Below are 23,209 nucleotides of genomic sequence, written 5' to 3'. Positions count from 1 at the left end.
TGAACTCCTGGGCTCAAGTGGTCCTCCTACCCCAGCCTCTCTAGTAGCTGGGACTGCAGATGCCCAGCCCCCACACCTGGCTCATCTTAGCTATTTAAGCAGAGTGACAGAAAAATTGTGACAGGGACACCCACGGGGTCAGATGCCCACAAGCCTATTTCTGCAGTTAAGGAAGGTGTCAGCTCAAACGGAAGAGAAAGAAAATTGAAAGTTTCTTGGGAAATGACTGCGTTCAAAATAAAACAAACCACACTAATCAAAAGGAAGAGAGGGCATCGGACGGGGTCAGGCTGAGAGGGTTTAAAGCCAAGCTCAGCGGCTGCTCGAGCAGATGGAGTTCAAGGCCATGGGCAAACTGAGCTCTGCAGTCATCCAGGGCTGATTAGAGGAATTCTCTGAAAAACCCAGGAGGAAAATGTACGTGGGTGTCATATTCTAAATGTGTCCTCTGGGCCACCACGACCCCGTCTGCAAAACTTGACCAAAGTCTTCGAATTCCCTCATCCACCCAGAGTGCGGTCAAGTATCTGCAGATCACGGATAAAGTCCCCCACCTGCAGGACATCAGAGTGGCCCTTCCCTTGCCTCCTTGCCTCCCTCATCCACACAGAGGAAAGCCGTGGACCAACTGCGGGGCAGTCCTAGGAGGGAAGAGCCCAAAGGCTGAACGAGGACCTGAATGAAAGCCCAGCAGCACCCTTAAACATCAGCCCACGAGAGCCGAGGACATGTCAGGACTCCTGGGACATCCACACAGCGTCCACATTAATGCAGGAAGAGGTGGCCTGCATAGCTGCTACCTCCAACCACCGACGGCTGCGTGGACACTTACAGAGTCCAGTCCAGACCCTGGTTGGGACAAAGGCCAGTGATTTCTCCAGCATGGCACGCACACACATGCACACGTGTAGACACGTAAACCACACATGTGAGCGCCTATGTGGATTGCATAGGCACACACATCATACACTGCACATGGATGCACACGCAGTGCACACGCAAATCACACATCATGCACACACGCACACACAGGCATGTTCCCCTCCGTGATGCCGCCGCCCCCGACTTGCCAGCTGGCGGGTTCGGTGCTGTTTCAAGCCTCCAGCCCTGCATTCCTACCACTCAGCACCCACCCTTTCTAGGCGGCCCCGCTCCCCCAACACACAAATCCTTTGTCAGGGAGCATATTTCAATTTTGGCATTGGAAAAATAAGACTCTCATTAATAATGCAAGCAGAACAGAGTCATTGTGGAGCTGCATGCTAATTGAAGAAATCAACTCAAGTCTGGCTCTCTGCTAGGAGCCTAGCTGGAAGGACACACGCCACAGTATTAACCCTGCGATGGCTCTGGCAGGGGTGGTCACCCGTGAGCATTCTCCTATCCCTGTTTTTAAATTTTTTTTTTCAGAATTTTCTACATTGAATCTTGTATTTATAGCGAGAAAAAATGTTATGAAAATTTATGTTTCAGCTGGGCGCGGTGGCGCATGCCTGCAATCCTGGCGACTCTGGAGGCTGAGGAAGGAGGATAGTAAGTTCAAAGCCAGGCCTGAGTGGCTGGGGTTGTGGCTCAGCGGTAGAGCTCTCCCCTAGCATGTGGGAGGCCCTGGGTTCGATCCTCAGCACCACATAAAAATAAATAAATAAATAAAATAAAGGTATTGTGTCGAACTACAACTGAAAAATAAATATTAAAAAAAAGTCAGCCTCAGCCATTTAGTGAGACTCTAAGCAACTTAGCGAGATCCTGTCTCAAAAAATAAAATATAAAAAGACTGTGGATGTGGCTCAGTGGTTAAGCACCCCTGGATCCAATCCCTTGTACCAAAAAGAAATTTATGACTTGGGGTTCACTCCTGTGACAGTGGTCAGCCTGTAGCACTGTGCTCAATAAACAGGCAGGTGTTATCGGGTCCCCAACCACTGCTTCTTATTCCAGTTGTCCATGTTGGCTGTGGGTGGCGGGTGGCTGGGGCCGTGAGGCAGGCAGGAGGCCAGGTCATCAAGCAAGGGGCAGCCTGGCTGGGTGATGAGCAGAGGCCACATGGGCATAGCATGGTGCAGAGCCCCATTCCTCCCGCAAGCACCCTCCCAGCATTCTGTCTGGGGCAGTGTCTCTTGTGTGCACCCGCAGGCACAGGACTGGGCTGTGGACAGGACAGCTGCTGCCATAGGACAGTCCAGGGCCCCACCCCCTTGGGTTCCTCCCTGCAGGAGGCGCTCTTCACAAGGCCTGGACCTGGGACCCCTAAAGCCGACACTCAACCTTGATTCGCAAGCCCCTTGCTGTAGAATCTTCCCGACTATCACAGAAAGCCCTGCATGTCCTGGTCTCCCCCAGGAGCCCAGTGGCTTGTCGGGATTTGGAAGCCTGTCACCTGCTCACTGACAAACGCCCTCCCATGTGTGGGACCCTGAGCCCTGGAAGCTCCGCCTTACCCTGGAGCTGGGAGGGAGGAGGCTGATCTTCCCACGGGAACAGGGGCAGGAAGCCAAAACTACCAGAAAAGCTGATCCATGCCTTAAGCACAGGGGATTGAAGGGACTATGGTGACACTGTAGCGGTCACCCCCAGCCCTGCTGCAGGGCCCACTTTAAGCAAATGAATAACTCTGCCAGCCACAGTATACTAAGGATCTCTATGGCTTTCAGGATGAAATGGAGGGTCCCAGGGGGAGTCGCTGCTGTGAACTAGGCCGTAAATAATGGCGGGCTGAGCGGCAGCTGGAGGGACCGACGCAGGCCAGGGTTGGTGTAGTGGCCACGTCCCTCCTGGGAGCCATTAGAACTGAGAAAGCTGCTCTGTCCCCACCAGCCGGCCTCACCCTGGAGAAAGTGTGGCAGGCTGCCTGGGCAAGGGACTATGAGATGTCTGGGTGGATGGTGGGGTGACGGTCACAGCACTGGGAAGGGGATCACAGAAGCCGGAGGGAGGAAAGGGCGGGGGCAGGAATGAAGCACTGGTCGTCCTCTCTAGCCACTGTGGTCCACACCCGACAGCAGCAGGGACCCCCTTGTGCCAGGAGCCTACAGGCCCTGCTTCTGGTCATCAGCACCCTTCTCAGGGCACTTGGACCTGGTCTCTGTGGGGACCAGACGGGTAGGAATGTACTGTGAGCAAACTTCCCCAAAGCCAGGGGCTTGCTGTCCACTTCCACCACGTGTCCTTCATTCTGTCACTTAGTTCTGGACTTGCCAGGGACCAGCAGCAGATGTGACTGTGCATGGGCAGTGAGACATGCTCATTCCACACACATCAGGACGGGAAGACATGGTCTTTAAAGAGCCACCTCTGGCCGGGGCTGGAGCCTTGCAGTTCAGTTGCCCCTTCAGCCTACGCCCCGTGTGCCACACTCCCTGGCCCCCACTGGAAGAACAGCAGGTCACGTCTCCCGCTGGGAAGATTTGTGTTTGCTCCCTGCCTTCTTGTTTGGGAAGCATTTTCTTCTTTTCCTCAGACACTTGTGGGTGGGCTCTGCACAGAGGACTGCCTGGCCATATTCCTCCCATGGGGACACCACAACCGTGGAGTTCTGGCTTCAGACTGGACAGCACTTGCTAGTGGGGCTGACAGGGTCTCACTAAGTTGCTGAGACTGGCCTTGAACTTGTGATCCTCCTGCCTCAGTCTTCCAAGCTGCTGGGATTACAGGCGTGCGCCAGGCAACTGGCCCATTGGCAATTTTGATTGGTGATGAATGAATCCCATCTCCCTCCTGGGAGGGGAAAGTGGAGGTGAGGAGGGGTGGCCGAGGGGAAGGTCACCTTGTATCTGACAGCCGAGAGGTAGCAGAGACAAAATGGGGTGCGGTACAATTGTCTCAATGCTCCTCTCCTGAGGGCAAGGCATCTCAGATACAAGCCCCAAAGGGCACAGGAAGTGACAGGTTCCCTGTCACAGGGCAGCATTCTCCCTGTTGCTTTCTGGCACTTTGTGATTGGGAGCTCTTTCAGACCTGGCCAAGTTGCTGGGGCTTGACTGCCGCCCTGTGAGGATGGTCCAGACTGGCTGGGGACCCCCGTCACGCCAACCTGGACAGCTCCTGGCGTGTGCACCTTGTAAGACTCCCACCACCTAGTGGCTGGGAACACTGTCCCTCCACTTCAGTCCTAAGACTAGGGGATCTCCTGGGTCCTCTGAGTGCCCCTGGCAGTGTTCCTCCAGATGGCCCTGGAGAGTGCCACCAGCCTGGCCTGCCTCCTCACCGAGCTGCAGAGGGCGCTACACTTCCCGCAGCCCAAGCATCTGGCCTCCCCACAGGGAAAAGCTCCCCTGCAGAATTCCAAGGCACAGGCTGTGGCTTGATTGTGACCTAGCACAGGGGTTATGTATTTTCTCATGGTAGCATTTTTACTTTAGTTGGCCCTTTTAGAGGCCATGGCCTCCAAGATGCTCATCCCTCATGAGTGTATGTAGCGATGGGGCCAATGTGCCCTGGCATTTCTACTCAATGTGCCAGGCCACGGGATGAGGACAGCCCACAGAAAGACGGGTTGCCAAAACTTCTGCAGGGCAGCCAGAGATGGGCTGTATGCAGAAGACAGTTTCTGCCGCCACCATGTCACTGCGGTACTGTGGGTTCCGCAACCAATACAAGGGCAGGAGGAAACCCCCCCGGGCGCCTTTCAATTCTATATCAATTATGGGATTAGTTTAGGGCTGGCATGAAGTGAACTTCTCAAAGGCCTCATTTCAAAAACCAGTGGCTGGAGCTGAGGACATCCGCTACTGAACATGGCCTTGCCTTGTTCTGGCACATTCCTGCAGCCTCGCAGGCTCAGCTCCTTGCAGACATTGTGAACAGGACCAGGGTGCTTCTGCTGGCCTCTGCTCTGAGTCTCATGTCTTGGGCTCAGGTACTTGGCACCAAGCAGACCAGGAAAATCAGTAGCAGGGGAATGGGGGCTCCTCAAGGGAGACAAAGGCAGCTGAGCACCCCACCTTGTCCTGCTCTCCAAGTCACCACATCTTCAAATTCCCTTATGGAAAAGCCTGGCTGATCCAACAAGTATCTCTTTGTTGATCCACCACAAAATAATTTAATGTAGTAGAAAAAAACGTTTCGAAAAGCAGCAACTGAAATCTGTGCACTTTGTAACTACAGACTCCTGTGTACAGTGCCTTGGCGACTCCTCTGGTGGTGGCCACAGAGCTGGCGGACTGACCTGACAGCTGCTCTGCGGATCTCAGCCTAGGAGCTGGGTGCCTGCTAACACATGGCGGGTTGTTAGTAGACAGGACACAAGACAGACGCCGTGAGGCCTTTGATACACAAACCCTCCAAGCCAGAGCAAAATTGTGGATGAAGCAATTCAGTGGATGGAGGGTGTGCTTTCAGAAGAAGCTGCCAGACCAACACTGCATTAAAGAAGCACTTTAATCAAACCTGGTACACAGACAGATGAGGCTGCTGGGTGGCCCAACACAGGCGGGCCAGCCTTCCTGACCAGCAAAACCACACAGCCTCAGGGCCACCAAGAGGATTCACCTGCCTAATCCTGCCCATCCTGTCAGAGCTTTTGACCTCCCAGGTAAGGCCAGTGTCACCCACTTCACAAAGGATAAACATTAATTCTGGATGAAAAGCTCTAGATTTCAGGTTTCAGGATTCTGATTTCTTCCTGTAAAACTTTTGGAATTATGGTGCAATACGGCATAAAACAGATGTTTAGCCTGCAAGTAGACAATGATCGGTGAAAAAAAAAAAATCAGAATACAGGCTTTAATTTCTTAATGTAGCTATGAAGTGCCCACAGAAGGCAAACCAGCAAGCACATCCACCTGAGGTCTTGATGCCTCTCTGTCCCCTTCCTCCCCACACATCTGGAAACACCTGCAACAGCTTCACCTACAAAGGAAATGTAAAACAGGAACATGTTTAAATTATGACTCAGTACTAAGAATGAAAAGTTGAGGGGCAAGGAATCAAAACAGTCCATTTGTTTATAAATATTTAATTTTTCCAAACCAAAAGATTTTCCTAGCTCGATACCAGGGAAGGATAAGAGCTGGTTGCGCCTCAAAATCCAGAGTTTTTGTGCTTCACGAAATCCACGGAATGGAAATGTACAGCATAGGCCAAGATTACACCTGGGGCAGGAACTAAAATGGACACTAGAAAACTCTGCTGCTCAGCAAGTGGCTGTCATTATATATTTTCAATGAGAAAAAATCATTTACAAAACGAGAGAATACTGCATGAAGTGCCCTTCCCAGGCAGAACACCAATGGCTCAAACACGTTCTCTACTTCCGCCCTACGTGGCCTCCTTGAGTGTGAGGACAGCACACTTGTAAAATAACCATCTGATTATCTGGCCAGTGTCAGGACAAATTTGAAGCAAGTGATTTGGTCTTTCCTGCATGCAGAAGGCAGGATCTAAGAGTTAAGGCAGGGGCTAGACAAAACAAACACGTATCTTTATGCCAACACCATTATGAAAACCATGAGTGGCAATGGGAACCGGTAAGGAACACATTTCCCATCCCCAATAGTCCCATTTTCTTGTGTTGGGCCATGACCAAAAGCATTTCAGCTTCTTCCACGTGGGCCACTGCTGGCTGTGGGGAGGAGATGAGGATGTGGAGGTCCCCAACACCCCTCCCTGGCAGGCAGTGGCAGCCATGCAGTTCCTGGGCCCTAGGGGGCAGGGCCGGTCTGCTCTAGGTGGTAGCTCCAGCCCAAATTGTGCTTTGCAAGACTAAGTGGTGTCTCCCAAGTCACTATCCCCCAGACCACCCATGCTGTCTGCTCTTTATTCTTGGTCTGAAGGAGCAGGGAAGGCAGGCACCCAGGCTGCCCACAAAGTCACCAACAAGAACTGTCTCCTTCCCACCTCCTCCCATGAAGCTCGAAAAGCCAGAAAGTGGAGCTGAACAAAAAACATGCGTTTCACTTCCAAAGATGTTTCAGTTTGAGCATTTATTGGGCGCCAGGCATCGGCCAGGCACCATGCTGGGCGCCTGCAGGACACGCAGTCACATGATACCTCACAACAACCCTGTGAGGTAGGGGTCGTTCCTACATACAGTCCAGCCCCAGGGCTCAGCGCTCTCTGCCTCTGGCATTGCTAGGAAGGTGGCAGGATTGCGACTGAACCCAGTTCTTCCTGACTCCAGGTTCAATCCGACTCTTGGTTCCATTATTTTAGAAAATACAAAATATTTGGTCCCAATCTATGCGAATCCATGAAGTAAGTTTCTGGGTTTTGTTTCCAGTACCCACCCCTGTAATCTTTTCTGAAGTTTGGGAAGATATTTAAAAATTAACACTTGTGTGTGGTTCGGAGTCCAGTTGAGTCTGAGTGTTCTGAGGGTCAGAGCCCCTCACAGCTTGGCTCCTGGTGTGGTCGTGAGAGCTCCACCGATGACCTCCTCACTCCCATTTCCTCCTCTCCCCACCCCTTCTATCAGGCCCAAGGCCTACAGAGACTTGGGGACTTCGTTTCATGATGGAGAAAAAGGGGCTCATGGAAATGAGGCAAAGGAAAATCGGAGGGCAGACAAGTCTCTCCCAGCAGTCAGCAGAAGACGTGAATCCTTTTTGTTCTGGAGAACCCCAGTCCTCCCTCTCTGGGGTGCACAGGCCAGATCCAACCCAGGCAGGCAAAGTGTTCTGTGCTCTGGGAGGAAAAGCACCTGCCAGCCCTGGTGGGGGTCGGGGGTCCCAGAACAGTGGAGCCAACTGAGGCCAAGACGGAAGTCCATTCCCAGCCTCTCCTAGGACTACCAATCCCAAAGAAAGGTGAAAGAAACCAGGTAAAACAGACTGCAGGTTCCCAATCCCTACGAGCATAAAAGTCAATAGCAGGCACCAAATAATGGTGACATAGAGCCCAAAAGGCAGTTCTTTTTGGTTCCAGGAAACCCAGCTTAGGTTTCCAAATCAATCCTACATACCTTTGACAATCTCTTCCCATGAGCACTCACCCTGGCCTGTGTGCCTGCCTCTAAGGGACAGAACCAATGGCTTGTCCTGGAGAGACCTTGAGAAACCCTCCAGGTGACCACGAGACTGGGTGCAGGGAAAGCCTGTCCTGCTAAGGCCCTTCCACGCACTCATGACACCAGGCTGCACAGCTGGGAGTCCCATTTTGTCAAGGGTCCAGGATAGACAGGCAAGGATTTTAAGGAAAAGTTCACCACATGCCCAACTCTCACCTTTTAATAAAATCACACTCTGTGTGGCTGACCAACCAGCTCCCCCAGAGATTTCTGCTGCAGCCAGAACTGGCTCCGGGACACTGGCATTTAGGATTTCCTCAGAGCTACCCACTCTGTAAACAACTCCAGGAACACCAGGGGTGCTTGCCTTGAGTGGGTCAACGTGGCTGGCAGTTCCTGCCACGTTGTTCACCTAGCACCACCATGGCTCGACCGCCTCAAGATGGTGCCTCTGGTCCCTGCTGTCCTAAGACCTGGGCAGCTCCACAGGCTGGTGATGCAGTATTTCTGTGCTTTTACCTACATCCTTAATGCTCCTCACTCCACAGGCCCTAAAACCATATTCCGTGCCGCCGACTCCACTTAAGTGCCCTCAAAATTTTAACTGCTCTGGGCCTCTGTTTGGAATGCAGAGTTTGAGGTATCTGAGGTTGTTTTAATTCTGTAAAAATGAAAAGGGAGGCTAGGCAAATGCTGCAGCTCGTGACCACAGCCTCTTACCACTCTGCTGAACGACTGCTGTGAAGGACTGAAACAGAAAAGGCACACGTCATCCTGGGCAAGGAGTGTCCACAGCCACTGCCTCCTGCCTCTAACGCACTTCTTTGAGGGGAAGACCCCTCTGACAATGAAGCCCAAATACAAGGACAACCAAATACCCACTGCATTTTATGTTTGTGCTTTCTTGGGCATGAGCAGCTACAAACTCTCCTTAAAAAAAAAAAAAAAGTCACAGTTATTTGACAGGAGTAAAGGAGGAGAAGAGAGAATTTAATGACACATCTGAACTCACTTCCCGTGGCTCCAGGCAGCCCAGGCATGCTGTCAGGTCCACCTGCTGTCAGGAAGGAAGGTTTTAACATCAGAGAGAACCTCTCTCTCCTCCAGTATTCACAGAGAGAACAAGGTCAGAAACAAAGTCCACCATGGAGGAAATCCCAGAATGATCCAATTTGGAAAAAATTTAATTAATAAAATAAAGTGGAGGGAAATGGTCTAGGTGGGGCTGCAGGGCTAGAGGATTCCTGTCCAAGGCTGATGTTGGCCAGCACCCCAGTGGACCCCAGGTGGGCAGCACTAGGACCTGTCTTGGCAGGAGCAGCCTTGACAACCAGAACCATTCTGCAGACGTCACGCCTTCCTCGCTTGCCACGCCCATCGCTATGCACAGACAGTAAACACCAGACAACTGCAGTTTGTTATAAAGTGGCTTCTAGCTCTCCTACGCCGGGCTTGGCACATCATGCATGCAAAGCAAGGAGACTTCGAGGGCTTCACCAAACAGTTAATTTTGGCAAAAAAAAGAAAAAAGAAAAGAAAAGAAAAAAAAAAAAAGAAACCAAAAAGCTAAAATTCATAAGCAGGATTAAAAGCCACTGAAGTGAAAACAGTGTATTTTCCCAACAGTTTGGAGTTAGACTATCACTACAACCACCCCGCCCTTTGTTTTTTTAAAAAGTCTCTGCCATCCTCCCTCAATTCAGGTCAAAGTTCATAGCAGCAATGCATAAAGTCCTCTGTAAAGCCTGTGTTCTCTGCTCCTAGGGTCAGAATTCACAGGTCAAGTTCAGTCAGTCCGAAGAATCATGGGAGGATGCTCACTGTCTTCATCCAGGCGCAGAGCACTGGCTTCGTCCTCAAGACATGCTCCACCCACGGCACCTAGGTCGTCTGAGTAGGCTGCAAAGAGACAAGGAGGTCCAACTCAGTGGGTAGGGACAAACTACAGACCCCACTGAAACCAACCAGAGACTGAGCTTTGGAAACTTTGCCATGTATCTGAAGTACAGCCCACTCCGAGAACTTCTGAATCTTAACTGCTTTTTTGAAGCTTTAGGCAGCTCAAAGATAAAGCTGCTTATTTTCCAAAATTCATCAATGTCCAAATAAGGCCTGCAAAGTGAGAGCTTCCAGAACAGCTGCAGATTTTCTCTACTGAATGGAGAGCAAAAATGATTCTCACACTGGTTACACAAGATGTTCAAAAACAACACCGAGAGACATTCAGCGTTTTATGTAACTGAAAGGACATTCCAAGGGGTTACGGTGAGCACGTACGACCTCATGTGTGAACGAAGCCCCAGGTCTCCCACTTGAGTCCCCTTGGACTTTGAGGAAGTCAGCTCATACTGAGAGAAAGGGTCTTGCCAGTGACCTCAGCTGTCTGTGTGCTGACTGACCAGCTGCTGCAGCCAGGGGGAGCCTTAAATATGGCCTGACAGTGTCCTTCCCATCTCTGCCCTTACAGGCCACTGATGCAAAGGAGTCCATGTGAAATCTGCCAAGTGATCACTTAGGTGGGACAGGGATCCAGGACAAACACCTGGCAGTGCTCTCCTGAGGGGCTGCAAACTGGGGCACGACACATGTGCACCCAGAGTCACCTGGGCTCTGCTAGTTATTTTCTTTGCAAAAATGAAGAAAATAAATTCAATCTTGCCAGGACCTGGGAACACCAGTACACAAAAACTCGCCTAGCAAGAAACAAGCCTTCCTTTTCCAGGTGGCAAGCAGGAAGCGGGCAACTCTGGTGAAAGCACAGTGTGCAAGAACCAACCCCTGCCCCCAAGGAACCACCGCACAAATTACCTTCTAGGTTTGCGTCCTGCCCCTTACCAAGTCTTGTTGGAGACGAGGGCACGTAGGCACCTTTTGCGGCTGCTGCGCCATACGTCTGAGTTACTAAGGGGCAGTCGTGGGAGGCAGAGTCTACAATTTCGCTGGTCGTCTCCATGCTGCCATCCAGCCTGGAGAAAAGGGAACGACCAGGACAAACTCAACGCTTCCAAGATGGACGAGTGCGGTCACGGCACAGCTGGGCCTGAGGCGCCAGACCTGTAGCGAGGGGGCAGCAGGCCACTCCCTAGATGGAGCACCACGCATTCCTGATGCCATGGCGATTTTGAATACCCCCGCCCCACGCTGGTGGATGTTTCACTGGATTTTTATATGGGGCGAGCATATTTAACTTTTAAGCCAGATGATCATCAACAGAATTCACGTTAAAAAAAATAATTTCTGCTAGGCACGGTGGGACACGCCTGTCATCCCAGGCTGAGGAAGGAGGATTTCAAATTTGAAGCCAGCCAGGGCAATTTAGCAAGACCGTGTCTCAAAATAAATAAACAAAACAAAACAAAAAAACAAAACAAAAAAAACCAAAACCAAAACAAAACAAAACAAAACAAAAAAAAAAGGGGGGGGGGGATGGGGATGTAGCTCAGAAGTGGAGTGCCCCTGGTTCAATCCTAAATACCTCCCCCTGCCTCCACATCCCACTTCTACCTGTCTGTAAATGTGTTACAATAACATTATTAGGACACTCCCCCAAAGGAAAACAGGAAATCAAACTGCACTCTCTCCCAGTTAATGGAGACAGGGCACGTAGGCATCCCATAGCAGATGCTGGCATTTGGGACCCCATGTTGTGGCCTTTCTTGCTTTTCAGACAAAGTCCCCACACCCTTAGGAGAGGCCTAGATGTCCGGTTTGCAAGCAAATGCAGCCGCACCCCAGCAGGAGGTGCCCCAACCAGCAGCCATGACTCCCTACCCTGGAGCAAAATCAGTTTAACCCGGGAACAGGAGCACCTCAGCGGGCAGCACAACCCAACATGTTGGAATCTGTGCTTCACGCCACTGGACTGGAGGAAACGTACAAACCTACTTGCCACTAGGGAGAGGTAGGCAGTGGCAGGTTGGAGCAGCCTCACCTGTGCTGTCGCATCAGGGCGCACTCGCCACCTTCCTGGGGGTCCAGGTTGTACATATACAAGTAGCCGTCAGAAGCTCCCACCAACAACCGAGGAATCTTCTGAATTCTAGTGAGAATAAAAATCAGTCCAATTCTAGGAGCATGATTCTCACAAAACACATCTCCAGTTAGCTGCCTGCCCACCACATAGCACAGACCAAGCCTCCTGCACTTGAGCTGGCGCCTACGCAGAAGAGGACCAAGACCATGCTGTCTTCCTGGGACTCAGCATGGCAGGGTCAAGCATGGCCTGAGGGTGAATGTGTAAAGAATCCAAGAAACAGCAGAACAGGATCAGGCCCTGGTTTCTGATTGTTAAGGGTGATGTTTTCTGAGAGCTTTAGAGACTATGCTAGTCTGATAACAAGGATGGAAAATAATGTTTAAAAGATTCACAGAGCTGTAGTCTGCTCCTGCTGAATTTTCTAAACAAGCCTTCCCATGAAGCCATGCTGTGGACAGTCCCAACATAACTCAGGAGAGTGTGCTTGAAGCTGTGCTCTGAAGCCACATGACACCTCCCACTGTGACGCTGCTGTTTTTATGATCCCAAAGGGCTGAGCACCAGCAAATCCCTTCAGCATGACGTAATCAACACTAAACACTCAACGAAGATGGAAAAGAAGAAATGTTTTTGGAACAGGAACCTCAGAGAAAGCCATTCAAGTTGTGTGTCTGCATCAGAGTAGTCTGTGGCTCTTCCCTCTGTGCAGCTCCTGATGAAACCAAACCAAACAAAGGGCCACACGCCACCTCTGCAGCTAGTAATGAGCACTGGGACACAGCACCCTGTTGGGATGCACACACAGGCAGAGGGCTAGGGAGGCAGTGCCCATCCCCACTCACGTGGCTAATGAGCAGATGTTCTTATGGCCACAGAATGGCAGGCGGACGGTGGCAAAGGCTCTGCCCTGGTTGAACATTTCTGTCACTTGAGAGGGCAGGTAGCTGGTGGATGCCATGAGCACCTTCCCAAAGTAGCCAGTCCAGGTGGTGGGCTCCTCTGGAGGCCTGGAAGGAAACAGCACTAGACACGTGAGGCTGGTTCTGAGTTGGCCATGTCCCACTCACACACACAGCCTGAAACCAGAATGAGAAATCCTCCACTCTTCACAAAAGGGCTGTGGACAACAAACTACGGCCCAGGCCTGGGGACCCTGAGGAGTGTCCTCAGGGGGGGTCAGGGGCTGCTCAGTCAAGCAGGAGCAGCCACGTTATCTAATCAGGACCCCATTCTGGATCCTTGTAGCAGGAGTGTACAGAAACCTTCAGTGTGAACCTCAAGTCACTTTCTTGTAGCCCATTTGGTTGCTGTTCATCTTGTGTGTTTTCAAGGTGTCTTAAATACTCCTGTGACTCAGTCATAGTCCAGTAAACACTGCCACGAGTGGGGTTTATCCCCCCCAGTGCTGGAATTGACCAGCAACGCTGGGAATTAAGACAGGGTCTTGCTAAGTTGCCAAGGTTGGCCTCGGACTTGTGATCCTCTTGCCTCAGCTTCCCCAGTCACCAGATTACAGGCGTGTAGACTAAACAAACAAAAACCCCTTCACGCACATTCACTACATCAACAGAATTTAAGCCAACTGCTATAAAGATGGAAACCACCCCCTCTCCTCCTGACCTCTGGGTATGTTAGAGACATGGTGGTCATCCCAGAGGCAGTCTAATTCTAGCTGCTTTTGTCTACAAGGGTGTAGAGAGGGGACACAGGTACTTATCAGGAGACACCCATCTGGATCCTAGGTCTGACCTCACTCTCCTGTGTGTTTTCCACATAATAATATCAGTGGGACAGGGACAACTTTTTGTACTGCTGGGCCTGGACTTAGGCTGGCTGTGGTGTGGACTGGCAGATGCTGCCAAAAGCAGGATGGTTCTGTGCTACTCTCATCCAGTCAACAAGTGGGGACAGAGTGTTTTATATTTTTTAAAAAACAAATGAGGGATCTGGGGGTGTAAGTCCGTGGCAGAGCGTGTGCTTAGCGGGCACGAGCCCAGGGTTTCATCCTCAGCACTGCCCTCCCAAAAAAACACTCGGAAGAGAAAAACAAATGTTATCTATGCGACTCACTTTTCTTTCACAGTCTCGAGTTTGAAGATGTGCACTGTCTCAGTGTTGCTGGATGCAGAGAGGAACATGCCGTCCATGCTGAAGGCTAACGAGCAGATGCTCACACACCTGGGGAGACAGCAAGCACGTGAGAGGTGGCAACACGGGGGCAAGCCCGTTGTCTCCAGGCGTTCCTAACTGAGGGATGGAGCAAAGCCCCCATCATGGGCACACTGAGGTCACTGATGGCCTTTTTATTTCTCTCCAGCAATTTTTCAAAACTTTGAAGGAAAAATGTAGCCAGCAAGAAAACATTCTTTAATACATCCTTCAACAGTCCATCTTCTTTGTGAATACAAACAATGAAGGGAATCAGGATTGTATTAAACATTTTTAGCTGAATTAGGATAAATCCGTAACACTGAAGTTAGTAAAAGAAAACGCAATTTAAAATTAAGATTTTTAACACTCCAGCAAAAATAAAATAAAATAAAATCTCAAAACATTAAATAAAAAATAGGAATTTTCTCATAACATTAGAAATAAAGTTTCTGTTACCCCTGAATAATTTTAAGGGGTGGATTTTCTACAATTCTTCACATTCATGGAGTGCTTACAACGTAACTGGCATCATACTTAAGCTCTGGGGGGTGAACAAAGCAGAAATGGTCTCTACCTACAGGGCTGGCAAGGTACAGCAGTGCAGCTGCTCATGTAAGGGGCAAAGAAAGGCCACCTTGAGGGAGGGGGACCCCAGCTCAGATCCAAGAGTTCACACAAGTCAGCCGTTACAGGGAGCAGCACGTGTAAGACCCCCAACCCCTGGAAGAGAGAGATTCGCTCCACTGAGAACCTAAACATGCAGCAAGGCTGGAAAAGGGGAATGTGAGGGACAGTGAGAGAAAGGTAAGGGAGGATGGGGGGCGAGATCCTGGAAGGCCCGTGGGCTCCATGAGTGTGCTGAATGCTCCAGGAGCAGGAGGGCAGTGAAGGTTTTAGGTGAATGGTGGCTGTATTATATTCACATCAGCAGCCAAACCCGGAGTGAATGGGGTCTAGGTGATGTGAACCAGGGGTGGGATCATTTGGGGGAAGGAAAGACTCAGGGGGAGGAGTGATAGGCAGGAGCTGTCTGGAAGCGTGAGATGGGAGGGAGGAGGAAAGTCAAGAGTCTCTGGCTGGGCCCTGGGGATCATCTGGACCATTTACCATGACAAAGAATTTGAGGAATGTGAGCAGACAGGCACATTCTGGCCTGCTGCCTGAGGTGCAGGGGAAACAGGTCCATTTCAGGAGAGGCTGGGCTCCATGTCCAGACTTGGGCTCAGCAGCACACGATGGCAAAGCTTAGGGAGGGGGTGGGGTTTATAGCATGGGTGGGAAAAAGCTCCACCAGAAACTAGACATAGGGAAATGAGGCAGGATCACACAGAGAAACACCTAGAAAGGTGTGATGTGAGGAAGACTAAGGGAAATGAGGAGTAGACAACCAAGGAAGTAGTTCCTAGCACTGGAATTTGGGCTTTGCCTTTCAAAAGGGGAACAGTGAGTCTGTTCCATGGGTGGGGGCATTCTGAGGAGAGGGAAGTGACTGCAGACTACCCAGGTCCCCAGACACATGCGGCCTGGAGTGCAGTCAGGAACTACTGAACACTCTCTTCGAAAACATGGCTCCTGGTTACTGGGAAGCCCTGGGGAGGCTGATACCATTTACCACATTCCCACCAGAGAGGGAGAAGTGGGGACCCAGGGGCCAAGTAATGCTGCCCAAACCAGCTGCGGCAATGGCCAAATGACCTGAGTAGGATGCTAGGCTCCCACAGGTGGAGAGGCGCATCTGCTTCTAAAGCAGCTACAGGGAGGGAGCACCAAGTGCATGGCCTGGTGAGACAGCCAAGGGACTCCAAACACAGTGACTCAGGGGTTTTAGAAGAGCCAAGGCCACCTGCTGTGGGGAAGACGAGCTGGGCATGAGGGCTCTGAAGGCTGAGAACACGTGCTCAGTAGGTGAGGCTGCTGTCCGGCACCTTGGAACAGGATGGGTGGCCACAGGCCCCAGGCCCTTCCTGGTCATGCGAGTTTTTCCAAGCCCTCAGGCTCTCTGGTTCTCATTCTCCATTAGGTGGGATCATAGACACACGGAAACCTAGTCTGCTTCCACAATAATGTTCTTTACGGTCCACGAGGAGACTGACCTCCATATCTGAACTGCTGATCCAGGTGGGTAGAAAATTCTTCCATATTTAACTGGAATTTCTCTGATGTTTAAGTTTACACCTGTTTGGTCAATGATGATAGAAACTGAAATCCAATGAAACCTCCAGAGTTGACTTGGAGGATTTATATATTTTACCTTTTAACTCCTCTCCGGAACTCAAAGAGTTTTTGTCCCTCTGGAATGGAAAACACCCTAATCACGGTCCCCTGGGATAGGGAAAGAAAAACAGAAAAAAGAATTTTAGCTGGGTTAAAAATAGTCTTTTTCTATTTCTTACACACCAGACTACAAGTGAACCTTGTGGTCCATTTTCAGCAACAGCTCTGTGTGGGCCAGGAGGGAGCCTTGATGCCCTCTCCACTGCACCCGATTCCCAGGGGGCCTATACACACCACTGTCACATTTTCTGCTATAAGCATATCAGAAATTCTCCTGTTTTATTTCTCATCACACATTTCCTACTTTATTACTATTATATACACTAATAACCCTGAAGCCAAACATGGAGTATTAATACTCATTTAAAGTTTGAACTATTAGAAATAAAACCCTAGAGCCAGGGCTTGCACGTGGGGAAGCACTGCTTAAATCCAAGGGCTGATGAGGGTCCAGCACCCAATGAGCAACTTTCCTGCCACTCTGAATTACAGATCAAAACAACTCATTAGCTGGAAACCTTATTTAATTTCCTTAAAAGGAAAAGCCCAGATTTAGAAAATGGTAAGACTTACATTAAAACTCTTCCCAAGAATACAAAAAAACAAAACAAAACAAAAAACCCAAATATTGGTGAGCTACAGCATTTCTCTGCTTCAAAATGAAATATGTAAATAGTTGTGAGAACAGTGGAAAGAGAGCCAAGGAAAGAGGAAAAAGCAGGTGGCTACTGAACCAATGCTATAGAGTGATGGTATGAAATGGTGTAAAGAGAAACACGCTGGGACAGAACAGAAGCCTTCACAAAGGTGGCACTTCAAATTTGTGGGGTAGGAAGAATTATTCACCCTCCCATCTCATATCAGACAAATTTTAGAAGGTTCAGATTGTTCAATATGATAATTGTTAAGGATATCTCACATGCTCATGAACAGTTTAAAAAAAAAATCTACAGGTGTTTACATAACTTCTGGTCCATCTACTCAAGGGGATGCCATGCCATCATCAGCACTCAGGTAACAGGTTCATTTGAGAAAAGGTTACTTAACATATGCATTCACTCTAGATGCAAGGATACCAGCTGGGTTTGTAATTCTTGAAAATTAGAGGGATAAAATGGTTTATGCACACGTATACAAAAATAATAAAGGCAAAGCCTTTGTCCTTTTGTCCATCACACCCTAAACTTTTGAGGTGTGTGTGTATATATGTTTGTACTAGGAACTAACTGAGCTACTTCACAAAACCTTTCATTTATTTATTTATTTTATTTGTAGATGGACACAATATCTCGTTTTTTTTTCTATGTGGTGCTGAGGATTGAACCCGGTGCCTCACACATGTGAGGCAAGCACTGAACCACTGAACTACAACCCCAGCCCCATGAACCCTTTTTACTTTTTTTTTGAGACAGGGTCTCACTAAGTTGCTGAGCTGGTCTTTAACTTATCATCCTCCTGCCTCAGTCTCCTTTGTGGATGGGATTGGAGGCACACACCACTGGTCACACTTAATTTTTGATGGCATATCTGGCTGTTATAATAGTGACAAGGTGTTGAGACCATGAAATAGAAAGTTCCTTGAAAGCAAGATTAAGTCACATGTCTCTGGAACATAGGAGGGTTGGGAAGGCCTAGTTGTTCTTGGCCCACAGACAAGAGGAATCTGTCTAATCACAAACAAAGCCTTTGTTTTATATTTATGTGTGTGTGTGTGTGTGTGTGTGTGTGTGTATGTGTGTGGTGTTATTCTATTTTCACTAGTCTTGAAATTCTAAACTATGATAAGATTCCGGCTGATCAATGGATAACAATTTCATTTTTACACTCCCAAGGGAGAAGAAAGAGACAGTGATGTTGGGACAGCCTTGCAAAAATTTTAGAAGCAAAATCAGGAGTAAAAGCTCAACCTCTCCTCTGCTCAGCTGGTCAACCCCTGGACACATTACTTAACTTCTGTGAGCCCTTGGTATAAAATGAGAAATATTTACCTTGCTGAAGTGAGGGGATCAAACAGGTAATGAATTAAAAAAAAAAAAAAAAAAATCCATGAGAAGTTTGAGGAGAAAGAATTCAGAAGAGAAAATGTCTTGTTTCTGAACTGCTGCTCAGAGAGACAGGAGAGCAAATTCATCTCTACGAGGCAGACAGGAGGACAAGCATTGAGGCAAAGAGGAACAACAAAGGGACAAGAGGCAGCAGGGTAAACCAGAAAGAGAATGAGGAGGTGGAATTAGAGGGGCTGAAGGCCCCAGCTGGCCACTATGACCTATGCACAGATGGGCTTTAGAAAGGCCACACCTGTTGTCGTTAGTCCTGCTCAAAATAAAGCTATTTCTTAACCATACTTGTCTGTCCCCCCTGCAGCAGCCAGGGCTACTGGGTCTCATACATGTTGATAAAATTAACAAAAATGGACTCGACTGGTGGCTCTTGAATTAAGGTTTGTTAATTTGCAGCATGGTGATGTGGACCAGGAAGAGATCCACCATGGGGAGTCTTACTTGGGTCAGGCTGTGTTCTGATCACTACTGACTTGCTGGCTCATGGGACTGATGTGCAACAAGCATCTTTGGTTACAGACTCTAACCCACCTACCAGCTGTGCAAAGGCTTTGGAGGAATGGTGTGGCTATAAACTTTGCTGCTGAAGACAAGGGAATTCTCATGACATTTTCTACATGAATATAGAAAGTCTCTGATCTGATTCTTGTGAGAAGGACAGTTTTGTTTTGGGAGGGGGGACTGGGGATTGAGCCCAGGGGTGCTTTACCACTGAGCTACATTCCCAGCCCTTTTTATTTTGAGAAAGGGTATCCCTAAGTTGCTTAAGGCCTTGCTAAGTTGCTGAGGCTAGCCTCAAACTTGTGAACCTCCTGTCTCAGCCTCCCAAGTCACTGTGATTAAAGGAGTGCACCACTGTGCCTGACATGAGACAAGATGGTTTTGAAGGCAGTACATGTGCTCACAAGTGCACTCTTCAGGAATGTCTGAATCTTGTCTTAGAGCTCATAATGGATTGGAAATACAGATTTTGATCACAAAGCAACATTAGTCATGAGCTCTTGTGAGGCAATCACTGGCTTTATCTCTTTAGAGTAGAACTGGGGAGGGTATAAATGATGGGGTAAAATCCTTTCTAGAAATTTATTTCCCAGCTCCATAGAGATGTATTAGATACACTCTATCATCTAGTAATGAACTGTGGACTAAAAAACATAAGTGCTGTATAGAACCAGCCATTCCTATTAAACTAACCTACCTACCTTTACTGTGTTTGTCATTAGTCTGATGAGACAGGTCTTTGAATCTGATTACAAAGCATCTGTGAATGAATTTTGGTTGGAATTGTATTCATTCAATAAAGTATTTATTCAGTGCTAAGTGTACTAGACCCTGTTGCAAAGTCCCAGCAGGCAACAGGGTTAAGCCCCAGTAAAATCCATATTGAACATGTCTTAAATGAACTTTGAAAGTCAAATAAATTACATGCTCACTTAAAAAAAAAAAAAAAAAGGCAGCCAGGAATGGTGGCATATCCCACAGTCCCAGCTACTGGAGATGCTGAGGCAGGAGAATCACTTGAATCTAGGAGATGGAGGCTAGTCTGGCCCACAAAGTGAGAATTCATCTCAAAAGAAAGAAAAAACAAAATTAAACAATCCCAGTGCCTCCTGACCCAGTTAACCCAAAACAGTAACAAACCCCCCACCAAACTCCAAAAGTCTATATCCTTATAACCCAGCAATATTACTGGAATCATTTTTTGGGGGTACAGGGGATTGAACTCAGGGGCACTTGACCACTGAGCCATAACCCCAGCCCTATTTTGTATTTTATTAGAAACAGGATCTTGCTGAGTTACTTAGCGCTTTGCCGTTGCTGAGGCTGGCTTTGAACTCTTTGATCTTCCTGCCTCAGCCTCGCAAACTGCTGTATTATAGGCGTGCACCCTGCACGTGATTATTACTGGAATCTTTTAATATTAAAAATACACATAAAAGGGGCTGGGGCTGTAGCTCAGTGGTAGAGCACTTGCCTAGCATGTGTGAGGCACTGGGTTTGATTCTCAGCACCACATATAAATAAATAAATTAAAAGTCCATCAACAACTTAAAAAAAAGAGAGAGAGATGCTAATGGATTATATTACAAAAATACGCATAAAAGATTATACATGACTTGAGGCTAAGGTCGTGGCTCAGTGATAGACCACTTGCCTAGCATGTGAGATGCACAGGGTTCGATCTCAACACCACATATAAACACATAAAGATCCATTGACAAGTAAATATATAATATATACATACAAAATACATGATTTAAATATACTACTACTTATAATAGCAACATATTAGAAACAATGTCCCCCAAAGGGTGATGTTTAAGTAAATCACAATCAAATACTGTACAGCCACTAAAAGTGTTTGAAATGCATTCAGATCAACCAGATAACAGAATTGTGTCTGATTTTTTATACTTTTCATTATTTTCCAAGTTCTCTATCATAGGATATATTAGTTGCTTAATTTGAAGACCCTGGGATAAGCATCTTCATGGCACATTATTTTCTACCACAAATGTGTTAACACTCTTGTCAGACAGTGGCAGAGGGTTAAGGTTTGAATCTTAAATGTGTTCCAAAGGCCATGTGTTGAAGGCTTGGTCACCAGCTAATGGTGGTGGTGGGAGATGGTGAAACCTTAGAAGGTGGGGCCTAGTGTGAGGAAGTTAGAACACTGGGGATCTTAAAGGGGACACAGTGACCCTGGCCCCATCTTCTCTCTGCTTCCTGGCCTCCAGGAAGGGAGCAGTTATTCTCTGCCACAGGTTCTGTTACAGGCTTCCTGCCATGATGTTCTGCCAACACCTCAGCCAAGAACAGACTGAAACCTCTGAAATTCCTTTCCTCTTCGTAAGTTATTTATCTCAGATATTTTGTCACAGTGATAGAAAGTTGCCTAACACTGTGTGTGTCACTTACTTCGCAGAAGCACACTGACAGCTGACTATGGGGTTGTTAGTACCTTGTTTCTCTGTGAGTTGGTTGATATGAAGAAATGTTTGAAAACTGGCTGTGTGAAAATAACTGAAGGCCTACTGAGCCTTCAAGCTGGTTTTCTACCTGCTGCAGCAGACATACCTTCTCAGAAGCCGTGGCAAGTTTGGTTCCACTTGCGTCAAAAGCCAGTGCTGCTAAAGGGCTGTCATGAGCTGGGATCATATTTGCAGCTCTCTGAAAAGGGGAAACCAATTAAACTTGACTGCCATGTGCCAAGAGCCCCTGCCCCTGTGCTATCACTTAGCCATCAGGCAGAAATGCCAATAGCTATCACCAAACCACCATTATGGTCAACACAAATACCAAGTCCCCTTGACTATCTGGGGATGGGACCTACAGAAACACTGCTCAGACTTTCACGAAACAGAATAATTCATCCACAAGTTCCCTACATTCCTTCAGACACGCACACTGCCAGGAGCTCAGCACCTGTGAGAGCACAGGGGCAGGTTTAATAAATCCTGCTTTAACACGAGGGTAGAGAGTGAAGACTGCTGCTGTGCTGATGGGGTTAGGAGGCCGCACATGCCAGGGCACGCACATTTAGGAAAAGACACATTTTAAAGGGTTATCCAAGCACAAAAGGAACCTCACCAAGTTAATGGTGTCGAAGACCTGAACCTCTCCGATGGTTGCACTCCCTGGATATGCCAAGTAGCAATTGTCGTTGTTTATTGACAGTGCACACAAGCCTGTGAGTGATGTAGATAACAAATGCAGGTTAAACCTGAGAGTTCCTTCTTGGTTGTCAGATATAATTTAGCATTTACTTAACATTAGACTTGGCATTTTAGAAATAAAAATTAGTTCTGATAAACCTAATGGATCTTTTAAAAGTTCTATACCCCCACGCCACCATCTTGATACCAGTATTATATACAGATTAAAGGACATTGGTTGAAAATGATCAGTAACCTCAGAATTGAAAGTTAATCAAACCAATGAGCTTATACAGTCACAAGACTGTATAATGTAGCCTGGTTTAAGATGGATACTTTTTAAACCTGTCCCATCTGTGCAACCTATAAAGAGAAAAAAAAAAAAAAAATCTGCCTCATGAACATTAAACTATCTTTTAAAGGCAAAATGAGAAAAATAGGATTCTCTCCTCACAAAGCAATTTACCTGCAGGGTTTGGGGGGGTCTCCCTGATAGTGTGCAGAACCTTCATGTCCCGAATGTTGTGTATATAGAGAGACTCTTCCAGGCACACGATGAGCCTCTAGAAAAACCAGAGAAAACCAAATGTGAAGAAACACCCAGAACCCATTTAACTGACTCTTCAACTAAGATGCTCTCAGTTCCTTCTAGAACACTATGTAGACTGAGGCCTGAAGCTCAGAGAATATAGCTGGCTTTCTACCACCAGTCAGGTGGTGCCCAGAGGCAACTTTCTGGGAATCCTAATGAAGGTGATTTGGTTTAGGATCACAAACTGATGAACTACAGCTAAGTGAAGCGAGCTTTAGAGAGATTTGGCAAAGGCATTGCTTTAAAAAAACAATTCTGAATGAGGCATGGGAAAGACAAAAATAAAAGCCTAAAGACTTTTAAAAAATATAAATTTCATTCAAGGTGAAGGTAACATTTTTATGTCTTCAGTTAAAAAATGTTCAAGATATTGATATAATATCTAACATCTATATATATAATATATAATTTCCTAGTTTAACCAATTTTTGTCAGTTAATTATTTTATCCAGTCACATGTCAAAATCTAGCTACTAGTTATGAAGCGTACTCTGTAACTGGCTGCTGAGTCAGCTTTCCCTGCAGAGCACACAGGCTGCTGTAAACGAAAAATGC

General features: G+C 47.9%; 1 protein-coding gene across 5 annotated transcripts in view; it reads right to left on the bottom strand.

Moving 5' to 3' along the window:
* Nucleotides 1-6,904: 6,904 nt before the first annotated feature.
* Nucleotides 6,905-23,209, bottom strand: part of Wipi2 (WD repeat domain, phosphoinositide interacting 2) — a 38,557-nt gene continuing 22,252 nt past the window's right edge. For 2 of the 5 annotated variants that reach the window (XM_027956210.2, XM_027956212.2), the window contains 9 exons: nt 22,529-22,625; nt 21,998-22,095; nt 21,485-21,577; nt 16,324-16,394; nt 13,992-14,099; nt 12,764-12,928; nt 11,877-11,984; nt 10,754-10,911; nt 6,905-9,844 (listed from right to left, as the gene is read on the bottom strand). In XM_027956210.2, coding sequence (XP_027812011.2) covers nt 9,732-9,844; nt 10,754-10,911; nt 11,877-11,984; nt 12,764-12,928; nt 13,992-14,099; nt 16,324-16,394; nt 21,485-21,577; nt 21,998-22,095; nt 22,529-22,625 — 1,011 coding nt within the window. In that variant the 3' untranslated portion in view covers nt 6,905-9,731. The remainder of the gene's footprint in view (nt 9,845-10,753; nt 10,912-11,876; nt 11,985-12,763; nt 12,929-13,991; nt 14,100-16,323; nt 16,395-21,484; nt 21,578-21,997; nt 22,096-22,528; nt 22,626-23,209) is intronic. The other 3 variants (XM_027956211.2, XM_027956213.2, XM_027956214.2) reach the window with 2 other exon arrangements.

Source organism: Marmota flaviventris, chromosome 19 (genome assembly GCF_047511675.1).
Source record: "Marmota flaviventris isolate mMarFla1 chromosome 19, mMarFla1.hap1, whole genome shotgun sequence".
NCBI lineage: Eukaryota > Metazoa > Chordata > Mammalia > Rodentia > Sciuridae > Marmota > Marmota flaviventris.
This window is presented reverse-complemented; position numbering and strand designations above follow the sequence as displayed.